Here is an 18045-nt window from a genome sequence, read left to right on the forward strand (position 1 = left end):
CAGCCAGACGGCCGGCCAATCGGCTGCTCGGGCGTCGAGCGACGGCCGGCCCGCCCAACGGCCGCGGGCGCCTCTGCGGCGGGCGCCTGGCGGGCCAATGAGGCTGCGGGAGGGGCGGGGCTCCCGGCGACTCCGCCCCGCCTCCCTGCCAATCACACGGCGGGGAAGGCGGGCCCGTGGCCGCGAGACGCGCTCGAGGCGCGGGGGCGGGGCGGCGCCTCCTCTCCCCCTCCCTCCCTCCGCGGGCGGCGATGGCGGACGAGGCGCTGTTCCTGCTGCTGCACAGCGAGATGGTCTCGGGGCTGCACCGCGCCGCCGAGCAGGGGGTGAGCGAGCGGGCGGGGCGGGGCGGGGCGGGGCGGGGCTCTGAGGCGGGGGCGCTGCGGGCGGGGCGGGGCTGGCGCGGGGCTCTGAGGCAGCGGCGGCTGCGTGCGCTCTGCTGTGCCCGCAGGAGGACGGGCGCGGCGTGACCAGGCTGGAGAACGTGGGCTTCCGCGTCGGGCAGGGCCTCGTCGAGCGGTGAGTGCGCCCCTCAGGCCGCGGCACGGCCGGCAGCGCGCGGAGCCGGGCCTCTCGGGCGGGCGGGCGGGCGGGGAGCGCGGCCCCGGGGCGGGCGGGCCTGACGGCGCTCCCCGCAGGTTCACCAAGGACACGGCGCGCTTCAAGGACGAGCTGGACGTGATGAAGTTCGTCTGCAAGGACTTCTGGACCGCCGTCTTCAGGAAGCAGGTGGACAACCTGCGCACCAACCACCAGGTAAGCCCGCGGGCGGCGGTGGAGCCGTCGGTCTGGCAGGGCCCCAGCCCCTCCCACGGCAGGCAGGCAGGCGGCCCAAAGCCCTCTCCTCTCAGCTGCTGGTTCTGCTGCCAGGCGCCCTGGGCCTCGCCTGAAGGGCTCCCCCACCCGTTGAGGACCTCTTCGGTGCTGCTGTGCCGGTGCATGGCTGGCGTTGCCCTCGGCCGGGGCCTGGCCTGAGCCTGCTCCGGGTGGGGTGGCGGGGCCTGGTCTGAGCACACTTTGCTCCTGCCGTCCAGGCACAGTGTGCTTCGCTCAGGGTTCTGAAGGCGCCTGGGAACTCTGTGTTGTCTCGAGTTCTGTGCAAGGAAGGGGGAAGCACGCAAAGCACAGCTGGGTGTCCCTTCTGCAGGGCATTTACGTGCTTCAGGACAACAAATTTCGCCTCCTGACCCAGATGTCTGTTGGAAAGCAGTATTTGGAGCACGCGCCTAAGGTACGCATTGGAAAGTTCACGGGCTGTGAAGTGACAAGCAGTGCAGTGTGGTGCATTTATCAGGAATAAGCCCTGTCGAATGTGATGAGTTCTCAAGTATTGATGTGTGGAATTGCTGCCTGAGATGCTTCGCCAGATTTCCAGCATAAGCCCTGCACAGTTAGTCTTCTCTCTCTGGCTGCTGGCTGGGTGTTAAGAACATAAAAACGGCCCTGCTGGATCAGGCCACAGGCCCATATAGTCCAGCTTCCTGTATCTCACAGCAGCCCACCAAATGCCCCAGGAAGCACACCAGACAATGAGACCTGCAGCCTGGTGCACTCCCTTGCATCTGGCAAGTTGCAAGATTGACAACTTGTCTGTAGCTCCTGGGGAAATCTGCCCCCACCCATAGAATTGACCTTCTTCACTGCCACCGCACATTGGTCGGCACTTTCATCAACCTGTCCACCACCACCGCAAGATCTCTCCTGATCTGTCACAGACAGCTCAGAACCCATTAGCCTATATGCAAAGCTTTGGTTTTTTGCCCCAATGTGCATGACTTTACACTTACTTACATTGAACTGTATCTGCCATTTTGCTGCCCAGTTTCCCAGTTTGGAGAGATCCTTCTGGAGCTCCTCACACTCTTTTTTGGTCTTCACCACTCAGAAAAGCTTGGTGTCTGCAAACCTAGCCACCTCACTGCTCAGCTCTGTGTCCAGGTCATTTATGAAGAGGTTGAAAAGCAGCGGTCCCAGGACAGATCCTTGGGGCACACCGCTTTTCTCCTCTTTCCATCTTGAAAATTGCCCATTGACACCCACACTCTGCTTCCTGGTCTTCAACCAGGACTGTCACCTATTCCCTGCAGTTATTGTCGCATTGAGAGTGATTATTCTTGTAAGACACCATCACTGACTATTCCAACTTAATGTATTTCAGTATTTGGCGTTCACTTGTGGATTAATCAGAGGTGCGCTTTCAAATTTGGGAATAAAGAGTATTGTGACAGCTGAGGTTTCAGCAATGCCTGCGTGTGAGTATGTGTCATATTAGTCAAAGTTTATTTGCTAGTATCTTTTCCGCTTCAGCCATTCAGTCATTAACATTCAGCACATAACCCATTATATGATAAGAGCAGCACGCATGACTATGTACAGCAGCGTGTTTAAGGAGTGAGTTTTATGGGGAGGGAAGTGCGTGTATTTAAAGTAAAATTCCAGTGGTCAGCAGGGAAGAAATGTGAAAAGCAATGCCAGATGCTGCTCAAGCTCCCCTGGTCTTCCCAGGCCGCAGAAGGTGGATGGGCTTTGATTTCTCTGTCTGCGTCAGTGACTCAAGTATGGTTACAACTCTGAGAATGTAGGCAGGACTATGGTGACCCCACTCTCTTAGCACTGATAATCTGCTTTATAGCCTGTATAACTTCTATCTGAGATGCCTTTTCCATTGCAGGATGTAGAGAGTTGAGCCTTGTGTTAATGTGGACTGGCATAAGCGTGTAAGCCTCCTGTGCATTTCAATCCAGTTTGATGATCTTCTAAACCAGGGGTCTCCAAACTTTTTGGCCAGAGGGCCGCATCAAATATCTGGTGTGGTGTGGAGGGCCAGAAAAAAATTTGAATATAAAATTTAAATAAATAAATTAGAGATGGAACTTAGGTGAGTGCATGAATGAATGAATGGGCTCATTCATTCAGTCTCTCTGGCCCTTAGAACACCTTCCAGACACAATCAGTTCTGGTAACGTTCAGTTGAGTGGGCCAGAGGCTTTCAGGGGACAAGAGGTTGGCCACGAGCTGGAAGGAAGCTTGGTGTGGGCTGCATCTGGCCCCTGGGCCGGGTTTGGAGACCCCTGTTCTAAACAATACACAGCTCATGTTGCAAACTCTGCCTTTCAAGCATATATAATTTATGCCCTCAAACATGAGCCTAAAGATCTGGTCTGGCAGAATGTCAATTGAAGTCCATGATTAACCATTTTGTCCCTATACGCAATGTTGGGCAGAAATTGCTTCAAACTCATGGGGCACAAGTTGATCTCATGGATAAGTCAAAGGCATGTTTTAAGCCAAAGATCATGGAATTTGCTATGCCCTGTGGATTAATCAGTGGTAAAACTTAGGGATGTATGAAAGTATCTGAACTGGTTATGGTAATTTTGTTTGATTTTTACCCAAGGCCAGATTCTGAAAAAATGACTTACCAGTAATTATTACTTACCAGCCTAAACAACTCACCAGCTATTCTCCAAACAGGAAGCAGGTGAAATATGGGAGTTCTAGGCTTTGTGAAGAGTTTTGTACTTTCATAGCAGCAGCCCTCACAAAGCCTACAGCTCCCATAAACTCCTTCACCTTTCTGTTTGGAGAATAGCTCTGTTTCTGTGATGCTTCAGAACCCTCCCCCACCTCACCAAGCAGCTGTTCTTGGAAGCCAAGGATGCCTTACCACATTGACCAGTGTATAAGTCAACCCAGGTTTTCAAGGTCAATTTTAAGGCATTTTTTGACTTATAGATGAGTATGTATGGTAAAAGTTGTACTTAAATCTATAAAACAAAAAAGCTACAACTCTAAGCCAGGCAAAACCTTGAAAGCTAGTTGGTTAGTTAAAACTAAAAGTTTAGTTGGTTAAAACTAAAAGTTTGCATTTTATAGAAGTCTAGTATTAAAACTTGAGTTAGATATCCACTCTTTAACTAGTTGTTTTTGCAGTGTGTGATGGCTATGCTATAACTTGCTTTTTGTTTTGTAGGTAAGTTTCAAGTGATGATACAGAAGCTATAGAACGTACATGTAAATGATCTGCTGTCCTGTAAAAATATAAAATGTGTATATTGTATTTATAACCATAGTTAAATAGCCTTCTGTGTAGTATAACACTGCTGTTTTGCCTAACATAAATTTTCCAGTGTGACTGATAGTGGTGTTCATTAATCCATGTACATTTTTGGTAATGTGCAGTTTCTGTAAGTTTCCAGCTAGGCTTATTTTTCAAATATGTAAAGATGGAACGAGAACTTTGATTAAATGCCAAGTGCTAGTATCTGAGTCATTACTCAGTATTTGTTCTAAACTGCCAAAGCAAGCAGTTGAGAAAAATCCAATGCTGTTGGCAACATCTGGGTATGTAATAGAGCACTGCAGCTAACTACTTAAAAGTCCACCACGTGTGCACAGGCTGACTGGCACAATTCTGCATGTTCCACAGCTAGCATAAGGTTGATGTAAGCAGCAAGAGCAGTAGCCATTTTGCCTGCAGCAGAGTGCCCCCCCCATCTGCTGTGGGGTGAGTGATGTGTCCCAGTAGAGGAGGCGATTGTGCTGTTGGGCTTTCTGGGTGCACCTCTCTCACTGCAGTGAGGGGAACCCATGTGAATAATTAGTCTCAACCTGTATTTGTTTCCACAAATAGTCTTCTTGTACTTGTGCTCAGTTCACCTTCAGGTGCCCGCTTGTTCCTTTGCCCACTTACCACCTCAGACTTGTTCTGGGACCAGTTGCTGCAGCTTGAGGCGGTGTTTTCCAAATTATGCTTTGGCATTAAAGGCGATGAACTGGCTACAGAGGCAACTCGCCTTGCCCTTTGGCATAGGGGACTCTCTTCACCACTCTTCACCCCAACTTCAACAAGCTTATGGTAAAAGCACCAACTGTGGGGAATCCAGAGCTTAGTATCAAAGGCATGTCAGAAACAGCTGGCTTGGATAAAAATTGGGCAGGGGGGCCATGTTTGGCCGTATTCTCCAAGGGAAAGTATGAGTCCCTTGCACTGTTTGTCTCCATGCTCTAAGATGCCTGTACTTTTCCATGAGCCAAACCTTCCAATCTACCCCATGAAATCCTAGCTTCGTTTCCAGGTAAACATACATAAACAAATGGGGTTGTTTCTCAAATCAGCATTTGCTGGCTGTTCTCTGTAAACCTTGGGTGCCAAGTGCAGACAGAGCTGCTTAGGTGTGAACTGAAAGAACTTAATCATCTAGTGCAGTTGTTCCCAAGTGTTTTAGGAGCATAGAGGCTGCTGCCTGATTTATAGATGCTGGGGCTATGTGACTATAATGGTGAATGGACAGGAGTGCTTCCCACAAGTAACAGCTTGTTTAACCCTTGATGCAGAGCCTAATCTGCTGTCAGTTTTGTGAACCACTCAAAATTGGGTCATGACTCACTGGTGAGGGTCAGGCTGATGGGTTCTGAGCTGTCAGTGACAGATCAGGAGCAAGATCGTGGGGTGGTGGTGGACAGCTTGATGAAAGTGTTGACCCAAAGTGTGGCAGCAGTAAAGAAGGTCAATCCAATGCTTGGGATCATTAGAAAAGGTATTGAGAACAAAACAGCTAATATTATACCATTGAAAAAAATCAATGGTAAGGCCACACCTGGAGTATTGTGTCCAGTTCAGGTCGCCATGTCTCAAAAAGGACATAGTGGAAATGGAAAAGGTGCAGAAGACAGCAACCAAAATGCTTACTGGGCTGGGGCATCTTCCTTATGAGGAAAGGCTACAGTGTTTGGGTCTCTTCAGCCTAGAAAAGGGGTGCCCAAGGGGGGACATGATTGAAACATACAAAATTACACAGGGGCTGGATAGATACTCTTTTCCCTCTCACATGACACCAGAACCAGGGGACATCCACTAAAGTTGTGTGTTGGGGGAGTTAGGACACACAAAAGAATTTCTTTACCCAGTGTATAATTAGTCTGTGGAACTCCTTGCCACAGGAAGTAGTGACAGCATCTTGCCTGGGTGCCTTTAAGAGGAGATTGGACAAATTTTTGGAGGAAAAGTCCTATACAGGTTACAAATCATAGGTATGTGCAAGGTAGAGGTAGATTGCCAGCTGCAGGGAAGAGCACCAGGACGCAGGTTGTGTCTATTGTCTAGTGTCTTCCCTGAAGCGTTTGGTCGGCCACTGAGATACAGGAAGCTGGACTAGATGGGCCTATGGCCTGATCCAGTGGGGTGGCTCTTATGAATGCATGAACCGGTAGGTGGGATAGTATGATTTGCAGTACTTGGCTCTTTGCAAAAAACAGGGTTTTTCTGACAATACATCCAATACGTGACCTTCCTGACACTTGGAAATCACAGCTCTAAAACAGTATTTGGTAATTTAGTCAGAATCAACCAAAACCGATTAGTCTAAAAAATGGACTTTGGCATCAAAACCTTCATATCTTTTTGAAAACTTTATTGTAAAATGTTAAAAGTCTTTGAAAGCTTTACATTGGCTTAAGGGGGGCGGGGAAGGATCATTACATTTTTTGCAGGTGGTAACAACGAATGAGCCTTGTTCCATTCTGGCAGTTGTGCAGTTCTTGTGTTCCTTGGCTGCCACAGGCATACAGAACCATATTGAACATGTTCAGGCCCACTATGGCTGACGTTTTTAAAAACTGAGTTATGCAGCCAGGCTTGGACTCCTGCTCAAATCACTTTTAAGTTCCTCTATTCCCAGGCTGCACAATTCCCCTACCCGCTGACATCATACCAGAAAGCAGGTGCGGCTGCTGTTCTGCACAAGAGAGAAAGAAAACATGCCCTGGCATTTCCCTTTGAACTGGCCTTTATATTTCCCAGACTCTCAGCAAGGCTCATCAGCCAGGTCATGCTGGTCAAAATACCTGTTTGAGACAACAAAAAAATACATTAGAACACACACACACGCACGCTATGAAACTTGCATAAATTACTAGAAAACGTATCTGACAAGACCCAAGTGTGTAAGGAGAAACAGCACATATCTGCCTAGAGCAGGGATGCCCAAACCCCGGCCCCGGGGCCACTGGTGGCCCTCAGGGACTCCCAATCCGGCCTATGGGGAGCCCCCAGTCTCCAATGAGCCTCTGGCTCTTCGGAGACTTGTTGGAGCCTGTGCTGGCCCGACACAACTGCTCTCAATGTGAGGGCGACTGTTTAACCTCTCGTGTGAGCTGTGGCTCCCTCCACTGCTTGCTGTTTCACGTCTGTGATGCTTAGTGCAAGGCCTTTTATAGGCCCAGAGCTATTGCAAGACATTCCTAAACAGACGTTCCATCTCTAATATATTCATTTATGTAAATTTATTCATATTTGAAATGTAAACTGATTCTCTCCCCCCCCAGCCCCCAACACAGTGTCAGAGAGATGATGTGGCTCTCCTGCCAAAATCTGTTGACACCCCTGGCCTAGAATGCTGTACTGTACTATACCAGGGGTCTTCAAACTCCGGCCCAGGGGCCAGATACGGCCCGTGCCTGGTCCCCTATAGGCCTCTAGCCCACTCAACTCAATGTGGCCAAAGCTGTGCTCCAGTTTCATCTGGAGGGTGTTCTGAGGGCTGGGGAGGCCATGCACCCCAGAATGCCTTCTAAAAGTCTAAAAACATCACTTCCTGGTTTTCCCGAAAAACCAGAAGGGATATTTTTGGGCTGCCTGAAGGCCTTGGGCTTTCTGAGGCATTCTAACGTATTTACTTAAATTTTATATTTAAAATGTATTTATTTTTTCCGGCCCCTAACACCATGCCAGATATTTGATGTGGCCCTCTTAAGTTTTGAGACCCCTGTACTACACTGTCTCTGAAACCAGAGTTGTCAAGCATCTAAGGCTGTAATACACACGTTCCTGGTAGTAAGCCGCATTGAGTACATTGGGACTTACTTTTGAGTAGACATGCCTAGGATTGTGCTGGACAATAAAGTACAGGTGGTCATACTAGGCAAGTAAAGCAACAAAGACCTCTCCTAAATAATGCAAGAGTGTTAAAAGTCTAGCACTGTAAGCCAAAACATCCTGGAGGAACTTGTGAGATCCTGTGATGTTATTCAATTCCACTCTGCCTATATACACACTCCACTGTGGCACACTCACAATCCAGATGATTGCAATAACCTATAATGCAGTAGTAGGACTCATTAGTGCTGCTTAGTGCAGGGTATGTTCCCATAATCATCCACGTCACTGTGGATCATAGGCTTGTAATGGCTAAATTCTACCCCTGAAGTCGCCACCAAACTACTGCGGCAGAATGTGAGTACGAAATCCTTTGGCCAGCTGCAGAGGAAATCGAGGCACAGCAACATAGATGTTAAGTGAATAGCAAACTGAGCAGTTGTTACCTGCCAACTAAACAGATCAACAAGTTCAGAGCAGACGCACTTTCATCATTCTTGTTCTCCTGCAATAGAGGAGACAAGAGTTAGCAGAGTATGTTACAATAAATGTCCAGAACTGGTGTGTGTTAACATTTACATCCCAGGCACGTTTTGTGACTGTCTGAAGTCTTGATCTGTATTATCAGTGAATCTGGAAAGTCACCTAAATGCACTTGCCACCATTTGGTGGAGGAAAAAACATTTTCAGACATTCGTGAAGTTCTGGGGTTGTCAGCATTCATATGAATTTCAACATTTGCTGTAACAGCATTTCTCAACCAGCAGTATTCGTACCACCAGTGCTACTTGACGGGTCTGACAGTACTCAGGGGACCCCCAGACCCAAGCCTGGCAGCGAGACCAGCAATGCAATATGACTAGTGGTAGGAGGCTTGGCTCCACAGGAAGACTTCCACTGTGTGCTTTTCACACGCTCAAAAAAGCCCTCCCACCCACCCTGAGCCTCTTACCAGTGTTGGTTGCATCGCGTCTGGGCTCCCAATTTTGAAGTAACTGGCCATGTCATTGCCAGTCACTTCCGGTGGTGCTTCCAATAGGTGGACAGTGCAAAGTGGTCCAGTGGGGGACAAACACTGAGAAATGCTGCAGTAACAGATTCCAAAATTTCAATGTCTAACTGGGATTCTCAGAATGAGTCAGAGAAACACAATACAGCTCAGATCAATGCACAGCATTAATCCTAAGAACTCTTCCTGCAGCATTTTCTACTTTGTTTTCTGCTGGTTCTGCTGCATTAGACGGAAGATCTTGCTTACCTCCAAGATTCTCGCTTCAGAACAATGTCTGGCCAGTTGCCGAATTAGAGAGTGAGCTTCTGGTAACAGAGGTTTTTCAAGGCAGGCCAGCAGAGCATAAAGCCATCTGCCCTGGATAAATTGGACCAAAGGTTAAGCATTAAACATGATGACTGCAACCACTGATACTGTGCCTAAGCAAAACGGAAAAAATAATGGACTACAGGTCCAGCCTATTTATACACGGATTTGACTCCACACGAATGGCCCCTGCAGATGAGAAGGAATGTGCTGATCCCTGGAAAAGGGGAAAATGCACCCCTTTAAAATCAGTTTTAAAAACTGAACAGTCCTTTAACATTAGCCTTGTTAATGGGAGAGAGGGAAGCTGGCTGACAATCCAAGCTGGCTGCATTTGGCTTTGGCTGGACAATCCAAGCCAGCCAAAGACAAGCTGGCTGACAATCCTTCTCTCTCCAGGCGACCCCTCCCTTCCCCCTGAGCATGTGAAAGAAAGGTGATCCCTTTGCATTGGTGAAGGGAGGGGCTGAGTGTAAGCCCTCAGCTCTTTGTAAGCGCTTGGAGGAGGACTGATTGATGGATTGTCTTGTTAATGATTCTTATCTTACATCACAAAGGTCAGCAAGGCTGTTTTGAAATTAAGGGAGCAAAGAAACTTTGTTTTTTAAATTGATTTGCTATAGTGCATTTTTTGCCATCCAGAACCCACGTGAATAATTAGTCTCAACCTGTATTGTCAATTTTGTCAACCTACACCCAGAAAGTTATTTATTTCAAGATGTGACAGGTTCATGTCTGAGTCAACCAGCATAATCAACAAGCCAGTCTGAGTCAACCAGCAACCACCTCCTGAGTGGGCAGGAGGTCTGGTCTAGAGAGTAGAGCCTCCATTAGCCTGAAGATAACATCAGAAGGTCGGCAGTTCGAGGACATGGGCAGCTCCCTGAACGGCTGAGAATGGCGAGACCTTGAAGCAGCTGACAAGCCAAGCTGAGTGATTCCACCTGCTCTTGTGAGCAAGAAGCATCTTGGCTGCCCTCCATGTGAGATGGAGCTGCTTGCCAGCCTGCGTGGGAGAACTGGAGGCCAGGAGACCAAACCAGGAAGATCCATTCTGAAATGTTGTTGATTCTTGAAAGAGAGAACCTCCATGATTGTAAAAATCCCCTTGAGGGATTTAGAAACGCCTGCCTATGTAAACCGCCTTGAATAAAGTCAGAGGAGTAATTCAAGACCAGAAAGGTGGTATAGAAATACCTAGTTATTAGTTATCCATGTTCCTAAGAACTCTACCAAGCCAAGTCCAGCCTACTCAGGTATCTACCCAAATATGTGTGATAGAACACGGTAGACTGCACGCAGGGTGACCAGGGGCTTCTTATTCATGACCCTCTACTGTGTGCGAATACAAAGCTTTTGTTTCGTCTTTGGAGCCTATAGCACCTGCTTAGCTTCTTACAAAACTGTGGCAACCACAGTAACTACAAGTAAAGGAGCACACGTAACTGGCATCTTTCAGTCTCAGAAGACTATAGTGTCGTGCTCTGAATAATGGTTCTGGAACAGTGTCCAGTGTGGCTGGAAAATCCGATTTGGGAGTGACAATCCCTTCCACACTGAGAGCAAATATAGTCTGTCCCTGGTCTGTCTCCCTGAGCCCTCCTTCTTTGCCTCAGTCAGTTGTGCAAGCGTCTCTTCAAACTGGGAGAGGCCATGCTGCACAGCCTGCCTCCAAGTGGGATGCTCAGAAGCCAAGGTTTCCCTTGAGGATGAGGTTCATTCCCAAGGCCTTCAGATCCCTCTTTCAAATATCCTCATATTGCAGCTGTGGTCTGCCTGTGGGGTGCTTTCCTGCCCTAGTTCTCCACAGAGGAGATCCTTTGTGATCCGGCCATCGTCCATTCTCACAAACCAACCTAGAATGGTGAAAGCAGAGATACAGAAAAGCTAACCCTTTTAGAGTGGCATGTGGTATGTCCCCTGCTAACTTTTTCAAGTGGTTTTCCTGTTATATTTAGCATGGGGCGAGTAACTGTCCTTTTCACTCCAGCACAGTGTCTTTACTAGGGGCTGTTTGCTGGCGTTTCTGCATTTTTTTAGACTATGAGTCCTTTGGGGACAGGGAGCCATTAGGTATCTGACTTTGCCTATAAACTACATTGTGAACTTTTATTGTTGAAAAGCTGTATATACAGCTGATGATGATGATGGATAATGCCCACAGGATCATAATTGGGGCATGACTGCTAATTGCCAAGCAAGTATTTAGACTGTTAGTTAGAAAAGATCCACCACACGACTGTTTTATGCATCTGTTTCTCACTCACCTTTAGTCTAACTCCAGAAAAGTATAAATTTTCTGCTCTGCCTTTCAACATGAACCAAAAGAGACTTACCAGTTCAGGAGTAAACTCTTTCTCTGCAAGCCAATTTGTCAGGTATTCTAAGACACTGGTTACGGTTACCTTTTAAGAGAAAGAAAAGTGCTGAGGAATAACTGTTGTCTGTACCTTGCATAACTGGCGCTTCTGTACTGTCCCTGCCTTAGCAGGAAAAGTCTACACTAGCAGTTCCTAAAGTTCTACTGAAACTTTGGGACCGCAGTAAATCTTTGCAGGGGCGGGTGGATGGCAGCAATGCAACCCCCACGATTGCGCCGCTGCCGAGGGCAGAAGTGGGAGTTTACTTACATAAGCAAATGCAGGCCTGGGGGTGTGTGTGCGGGGAGCCCTGCAGATGCCTCCATGGGGCTCCTCAAACCTCAGAATGACTAAAAACAGCCATCGGAATCCACTTTTAGTTTTCAATAATGAAACCAGAAGGGAGTTCCGAATGCTATTTTTTAGTCATTCTGATACTTGGGGAGCCCTGCGGAGGTGTTCACAGAGCTCCCTGCACCCCCTGCGCAGAGGCCAGCACTCGCTTAAGTAAGTAAAACAAACCTTTCTCTCACTGGCAGTAGCACAACGCCTGGGACTGCGACGCTGGCATCGCCCTGCTCCTTAAGGAGCCGACGACGAGTCGCAACCCACAAGTTTGGGAACCACTGGTCTGCACCGATGGGATGTTTTGCAGAAACACAAGGGACGGACAACCAACTAGATTAATTAGCAGCCATCACAACTTGAGTACACATGCAAAGCTACTCCCCAATGTCAATGTAATTTCATTTTTGTGATATTATGTACAGGTAGTTTATTTTGCTAACCATCATGAAGTAATTGAGAAGCTTCTTTTATGCTAGCATAATAAACCGGAGTATGCAAGTGATCAGTATTCCTACATGCTTACATGCAAGTGTAAAAGCATGTTTTCTTGTTGTTAGATCCCAATAAATCTAGAGGCGAGCATAACAAAACTTCCAATGGATTACGTGTGTGAAGACAACCATTTCCTCTGATATGGAGAAAAGTTTTGGTAAGGGACCCTACAGCTATAAAAGACTTACCAGCAACCACCTTTATAGAATTATAGAAGCAGAGTTACCTGATTCATCCTGCTAACAATGGTCAGCAAAGGGGGAAAGCCAATCTGGAAGAAAAAAAAACACATGAATGTGTAGAATACAGAAATATTTGCTGAATACACATCAGTTTAGTTTTGGGCATGGATGTCACCAGCATGAGCGCCTTTCGCTTTCCTGCAGATGGGCCACATTCCTCACTGAATGCACAACAGTTGTCAGAGGCTGCTCTGTGCATGGAAAGGCCCCTTGCGCAAGTGCAACGCTCTTTCCATGGGGGAAGGAGCTTCTCACAAGGGAGCTGCACTCCAGGGCAAGTGAGAAGACAAACCAATTTTGAAAAGAAGCCTCTATTACCATCTCCTAAATTCTAGCTCACCTCTTAGCAACTTTGCCCAGGATCCCAAGACCCCTGGCAAGCTGGTTCAGGCATGCAACAGTGTAATGCACATGCGTCCCTCTGTATCAGCATGTCCACTCTAAGGATTGTCACAGATCCGTAATGTGCATATTAAGACCTCCCTCTTCATCCATACCAAGATGGTGGGGGGAGGGAGAAGGACCAAGCCCCTCATGGAGGCAAGGCTGACATCCCATGTGGAGACCTTCCCCCCACTTTGAGCTCTGGCAACAGAGAAGGGGGCGGATTTGCCTTGCATACCCAGGAATGAGCTCTGCACTTTCAAGGTCTGTGCGCTATACACTATCTTTTACAGCTGATCAGATTTTGGGCTGTGCTTCTATGAATCACTGTGAAGAAAGGTCCTGAAGACAGAAAGTGAATACTCTTGGGAAAAAGGGAAAAATATGCTACACGCAAGGGAGTTGCTCACAGTTTGTGACTCAAACTTGAGGTGCTGAACCTCATTAAGTTAGCACTTCTGAAACACTTTGTCAACTGGAAGGCTTTACTGATGCTGCATGTTACTAATTGCTGTTTGTTCTATCTTTTCATGCCATCTAACCTTTTCCTCATGGTATAAGGCACATTTAGGGTCATTTTTGGGTGAGCCTGGAATGGCTTTGTAATGAATTGGCAGTTTCCCATTGAGCAACTGTACAATTAACAGTTGTACCTATTATCCAGATTTTTGCTAAGGTCGTTTTCATGAATAAATTAGGTACAACAACAAGGGAAGAGTGTATTTATCAAAGAGTGATGCCCTATAGCTAGATTTTTTCAAAACCTGTGATATGGCATGCCAGACATATGTTTATATGACGTGATCCCAGGGGGGTTTTCTGTTTAAAGAAAAGAACTATAATTTTTTGTACTTAAGCTGCAAAGCTAAGATTACAGGCAAATGCAGCAGCACCCTTAATTTCTTCCTTGTCAACAGAGATGTTAGGGTTCTAGTATCCCATCTGCCAAGCTGCTGTGCTATTAACTACTATGGAAAAGTTGAACATGATAATCTAATACAATGGTTCTCAAACTTAGGGAGAGTTTTACTCCCTAAGTAAGTCTTTGCGGGGAGGGGCTAGGGCAGCAACGCGATCCCCAGGATTGTGTTGCTAACGGGGGTGAAAGGGGGCTAGTTTTACTTACTGAGGGCTGCTGGCAGCTGCAGGAGTTGCTGGGCTCCCCAATGCTGAGAAGAACCAGTTGCTAAGCACTTCCTGGTTGCTTGGCGACCGGTTTTTCTCAACATTCTATTATTATTGTTATTATTATTAACAGTATTTATATACCACTTTTCAACCAAAGTACTCAAAGCAGTTTACAGAGAAAAATCAAATAACTAATGGCTCCCTGTCCCAAAAAGGCTCACAATCTAAATAGATGCAAAAGAACACCAGCAGACTAACATTCTATGACTATACCAGCAGACTATTCTATAGACTAACATTCTATGCCAACATTCTAAGCATTTGGGAGCCCTGGAGAGGGCTACTCGGGTAGCCCTGCAACTGCCAGCTACCCTCAGTAAGTAAAAATAGCTTCCTTCCACCCCCATAAGGAGTACAATCCTGGGGACTGCATCGCTACCTCCCCACCTTCCCCTGTCCCTTAAAGGGACAAGGGAAGCTATATACAAGCTGGTGCTCACGACCCACCAGTTTGAGAACCATTGATCCAATATGTTTAAAAACATGTAGCAGTTAGAATACTAACACGGAACTATAGGTGCAGTAGTTCTTGTGGACCCTACTCTTCCTGCTGCAAAAAAAATTGTTGCTAAGGTGAAATGAGAGATAGTCAGGAAAGATCTGCAAGTTTAGGTCATTGTAGCTTTTCCGCTCATTCCAGAAGATAAAGGAAAACTTCATGGACATCCTTTCACTGGAAGGGATCAGGCCAATGAAAGTGAGACTGCTGGTCCTGCTAGTCTTGAACTGTGACCTCTGACTGGTAACACGTTCCTGGTGTCTCAGGCAGAGGCCCTTCCCATCTTGCATTGCTTCAGAAACGTTAACAGAAGATGCTGGAGACTGAACTTGGTAACCTCAATGTATGAAACGTATGAAAGAGTTTCATACGTACATCAGAGCATGCGCCAGAACCCTGGGTCAGTGTGTGGTATTTATACATTCTGTTGCCATTACCCAACTGTCATACCCACCTGTACATAATCAATTCCATCATGTTCATTGCTGGATAATTCACCCGCTGTGTCTAAATATAATCTTTCACCCAGACAAAATTTTTTCCAGCCTTCTTCGTCCTCTGATTTGGGCTGCAGGAAGCAAACAAGGAAGTCAAATCTTCTATACAATGAAAGTAACAGACTGTGGTGTCTGCCCCCCCTCTGAACCCTACACTTTAAGTTAATACAGCACCATTGTGCCTCACAGTTTAGTGCAAGAGTAAAAGGAAAGAGATTCCTAAAGAGCGCAGTTCTCAAACTTTGCATTGGGCTGTTACAGAAAGCCAGTTCAAGGCCCTTGAAGAAAATCTACTCACCATCGCAACGTTACTATCCAGCTGTTGTGACTTCCAGTGATCCTTGTGCCTGTTCACACTCTGGAATATTTAAAATGAAAACCAAATATGAACATTCCCCTAAAATGACAAGATTAAGGGCCCAATCCTAGCTAATTTTCCAGTGCTGGTGCTGCTGTGCCTATAGGGTATGCACTGCTTCTTATGTTGGGGAGGCAGTCTTGGAGACCTCCTCAAAGTATGGAAACATTTGTTACTTTACCTTGGGGCTGCATTGTGGCTGCCCTGGTGTTGGAAATTTGGATAGGATTGGCCCTTAGGCTGCAATCCTATGCACAGATACCTAGGAGAAAGCCCTATTGGTTCTAGTGGGAATTACCTCTGAGTAAACATGCATAGGATTGAGCTGTTAACAAGCAAAACAGGTTAAATCAGTGTTCCTCAAACTAATTGACCCACTAGGTGGCTCACGAATCATATTCTATTTGTAACATAACAAGTTTGATGCGTATGCTTTTAACACTGAAAGTAAAGGGGACTTAGTCCTGGGTAAGTGTGGGTAGGACCGCAGTGGGTAGGATTGTGAAAAACTTCCCTGGTCCATTATGTCCCTGACGTTGCTTCAGGTGGGTCCCACAAATTCTTTCTCTAAAAAGCGGGTCCAGGTGCTAAAAGTTTGAGAACTCCTTTAGGGCCAAAGAGTTTAGCAGCCGACTGATCTGAAACATCCTCTGACTACGAGAAGTGTGTCCAGCTCATCAGCAGACGACTGGGGGCCAATCTATCCAGTCTTCCGCTGCGGGCGCAGGTGCCCGCAGCACCACGAGGGGGGACGCGGCCCAGAAGCAGGCTCACCTGTTCCAAGGCTGCAGCCCCAGGCGCGGCCTCCAGCGCCAGCGGCACAGCAGCCCCTCCGGCCGGGCCGGGCCGAGCCTCGGGCAGGGTCGTGGTCAGCGGGCCCGTCCCGGGAAGCCCGGGGTGCCGCAGCTGCGGAGACACGTACCTGGCGGACGGCCGAGAAGTGCGCCGCCTGCTGCCGCTGCCAGGCCAGAGCCGGAGAGTAGCCGTCGGGGGCGGGCCGGCACCCGCAGAGCTGCGGAGACGAGACGGAACGGGCGGGCTGGGAGCGAGCACGCGCCGCCGCTTGCGCGGGCCCGGCCGGCGGAGCGCGCGGAGCCCCCGGGGGAAGCGGGGCGGCCAGGAGCCCCCTGCCGGCCGCGGAGCGGGCGCCGCCGCCTCCCGCGCTCCGAGCCCCAGGCGGGCGCGGGCAGGAAGGCCTCGGCAGGGGCTCCGCGAGGGCGGGGCGGGCGGGCCGCGCGACCCGCGTGTGGCGCTGCGCGGCCCTTCCCCGCGGGGAGGGGGACTCACCTGGACGCTGACGGTGCGCGGCCGCTGCTGCGCCCTCCTCAGCCTGCGCGGGTCCAGCGGCGCCACCACCACCTCCGGGCACCGCGCCGCCTCCAGCCTGCAACGCCACAGCCGCGGTGAGCGCGCGCCCGGCCCGCCCGGAGACCCCCGCCCCGCCCGGCCCCCACTCACTGCACGCGCCGGAGGTACTCCTGCGGGGTCCGCGGGGGCGCGGCGGGGTCCTCCTCCCCCTCCTCCTCCGCCGGGCCCCCCACGGGCAGCAGCCGCGGCATCAGCTCCTCCGCCTCCATCGCGCGGGCGGCACCAGCGCGCCTGCGCGGGCGGAGCTCAGTGGGAGGAGCCCGGCGCCGCTCCGCACGCGCCCCGGGACGGGGGACGCCCCGCGGCCCGCGCTCGGCGCCCTCCTCCCGCGCACGGGCCGCCGCTCCTGCGACGCCGCCCGAGGCTCCTGCAGGGACTGGCCCGCAGCGCGCCGGCTCCGGAGAGGCTTCGCTGCAGCGCCGCTGAGGCGCCGGACGCGCGCCTCGGCGTCCCAGAAGGCCTGGCGGCGGCAGCACCTCCGCACGCGCGCCCCGCTGCGCGGCGCCGAGGCCCGCAGTCCTTGCGGGAGAGCCGCGCCTGAGTCCCTGCGCAGGCCGAGCGCGACCGGGACTCCCCGGGAGGGCGCTGCGAGTCTCCCGCTCGGACGGCTTTCTCGGCGCGCAAGCCCCGCTGGAGCGACGAGCGTCAGCGGAAAGCTGCGGGTCCGCCACGCGGCTGCAGAGGCAGTTTCCGGGCACTCCGGCGCCACGAAATTCCTGCGATGCGCTGCTGGGCGCAACACGGGCTCCGCTTTGGCACCTCGGGCAGCATTTGATACTTCCTCGGACCACCGGAGCTGCTGCCAGTGCTTTGTTTCTGACCGTCACACATAAATACGGGTCAATCACAGAACATGCTCCACAAGCTGGGAAAAATTCCAGCCCCTGAAGAAACTGTGTCCTCAGTCTGGATCTGCACAAACAATTTGCTTTTCAAAATAAATGTTCTTGGCATCCTAGGTTTAAAAATACTGATATAAGAACATAAGAACAGGCCCACTGGATCAGGCCATAGGCCCATTTAGTCCAGCTTCCTGTATCTCACAGCAGCCCACCAAATGCCCCAGGGAGCACACCAGATAACAAGAGACCTGCAAGGCCTCCTGGGAATTGTAG

The 18045-nt window shown here is 49.6% G+C and overlaps 2 protein-coding genes across 3 annotated transcripts; one reads left to right on the forward strand and one right to left on the reverse strand.

Annotated features, from left to right (window-relative positions):
- Positions 1-216: 216 nt before the first annotated feature.
- On the forward strand, positions 217-4264 carry TRAPPC6B (trafficking protein particle complex subunit 6B). 2 transcript variants are annotated; one of them, XM_066612466.1, is made up of 6 exons: positions 217-326; positions 452-519; positions 639-756; positions 1148-1231; positions 2159-2256; positions 3974-4264. In XM_066612466.1, exons 1-6 carry the CDS (start codon positions 252-254, stop codon positions 3975-3977), a joined length of 447 nt encoding a protein of 148 aa, XP_066468563.1. In that variant the 5' UTR covers positions 217-251; the 3' UTR covers positions 3978-4264. The 2 variants fall into 2 exon arrangements, with proteins under 2 accessions (XP_066468563.1, XP_066468562.1); XM_066612465.1 differs by having other exon boundaries at positions 2159-2252.
- A 2132-nt stretch (positions 4265-6396) lies between these two features.
- Positions 6397-17179, reverse strand: GEMIN2 (gem nuclear organelle associated protein 2). The gene is made up of 10 exons (XM_066612464.1): positions 17021-17179; positions 16850-16946; positions 16485-16574; positions 15503-15562; positions 15162-15275; positions 12621-12665; positions 11531-11599; positions 9135-9245; positions 8323-8381; positions 6397-6846 (listed from the first exon to the last, which is right to left on the reverse strand). Exons 1-10 carry the CDS (start codon positions 17137-17139, stop codon positions 6807-6809), a joined length of 804 nt encoding a protein of 267 aa, XP_066468561.1. The 5' UTR covers positions 17140-17179; the 3' UTR covers positions 6397-6806.
- Positions 17180-18045: the final 866 nt, after the last annotated feature.

This window comes from Tiliqua scincoides, chromosome 1 (assembly GCF_035046505.1).
Source record: "Tiliqua scincoides isolate rTilSci1 chromosome 1, rTilSci1.hap2, whole genome shotgun sequence".
Classification (NCBI taxonomy): Eukaryota; Metazoa; Chordata; class Lepidosauria; order Squamata; family Scincidae; genus Tiliqua; species Tiliqua scincoides.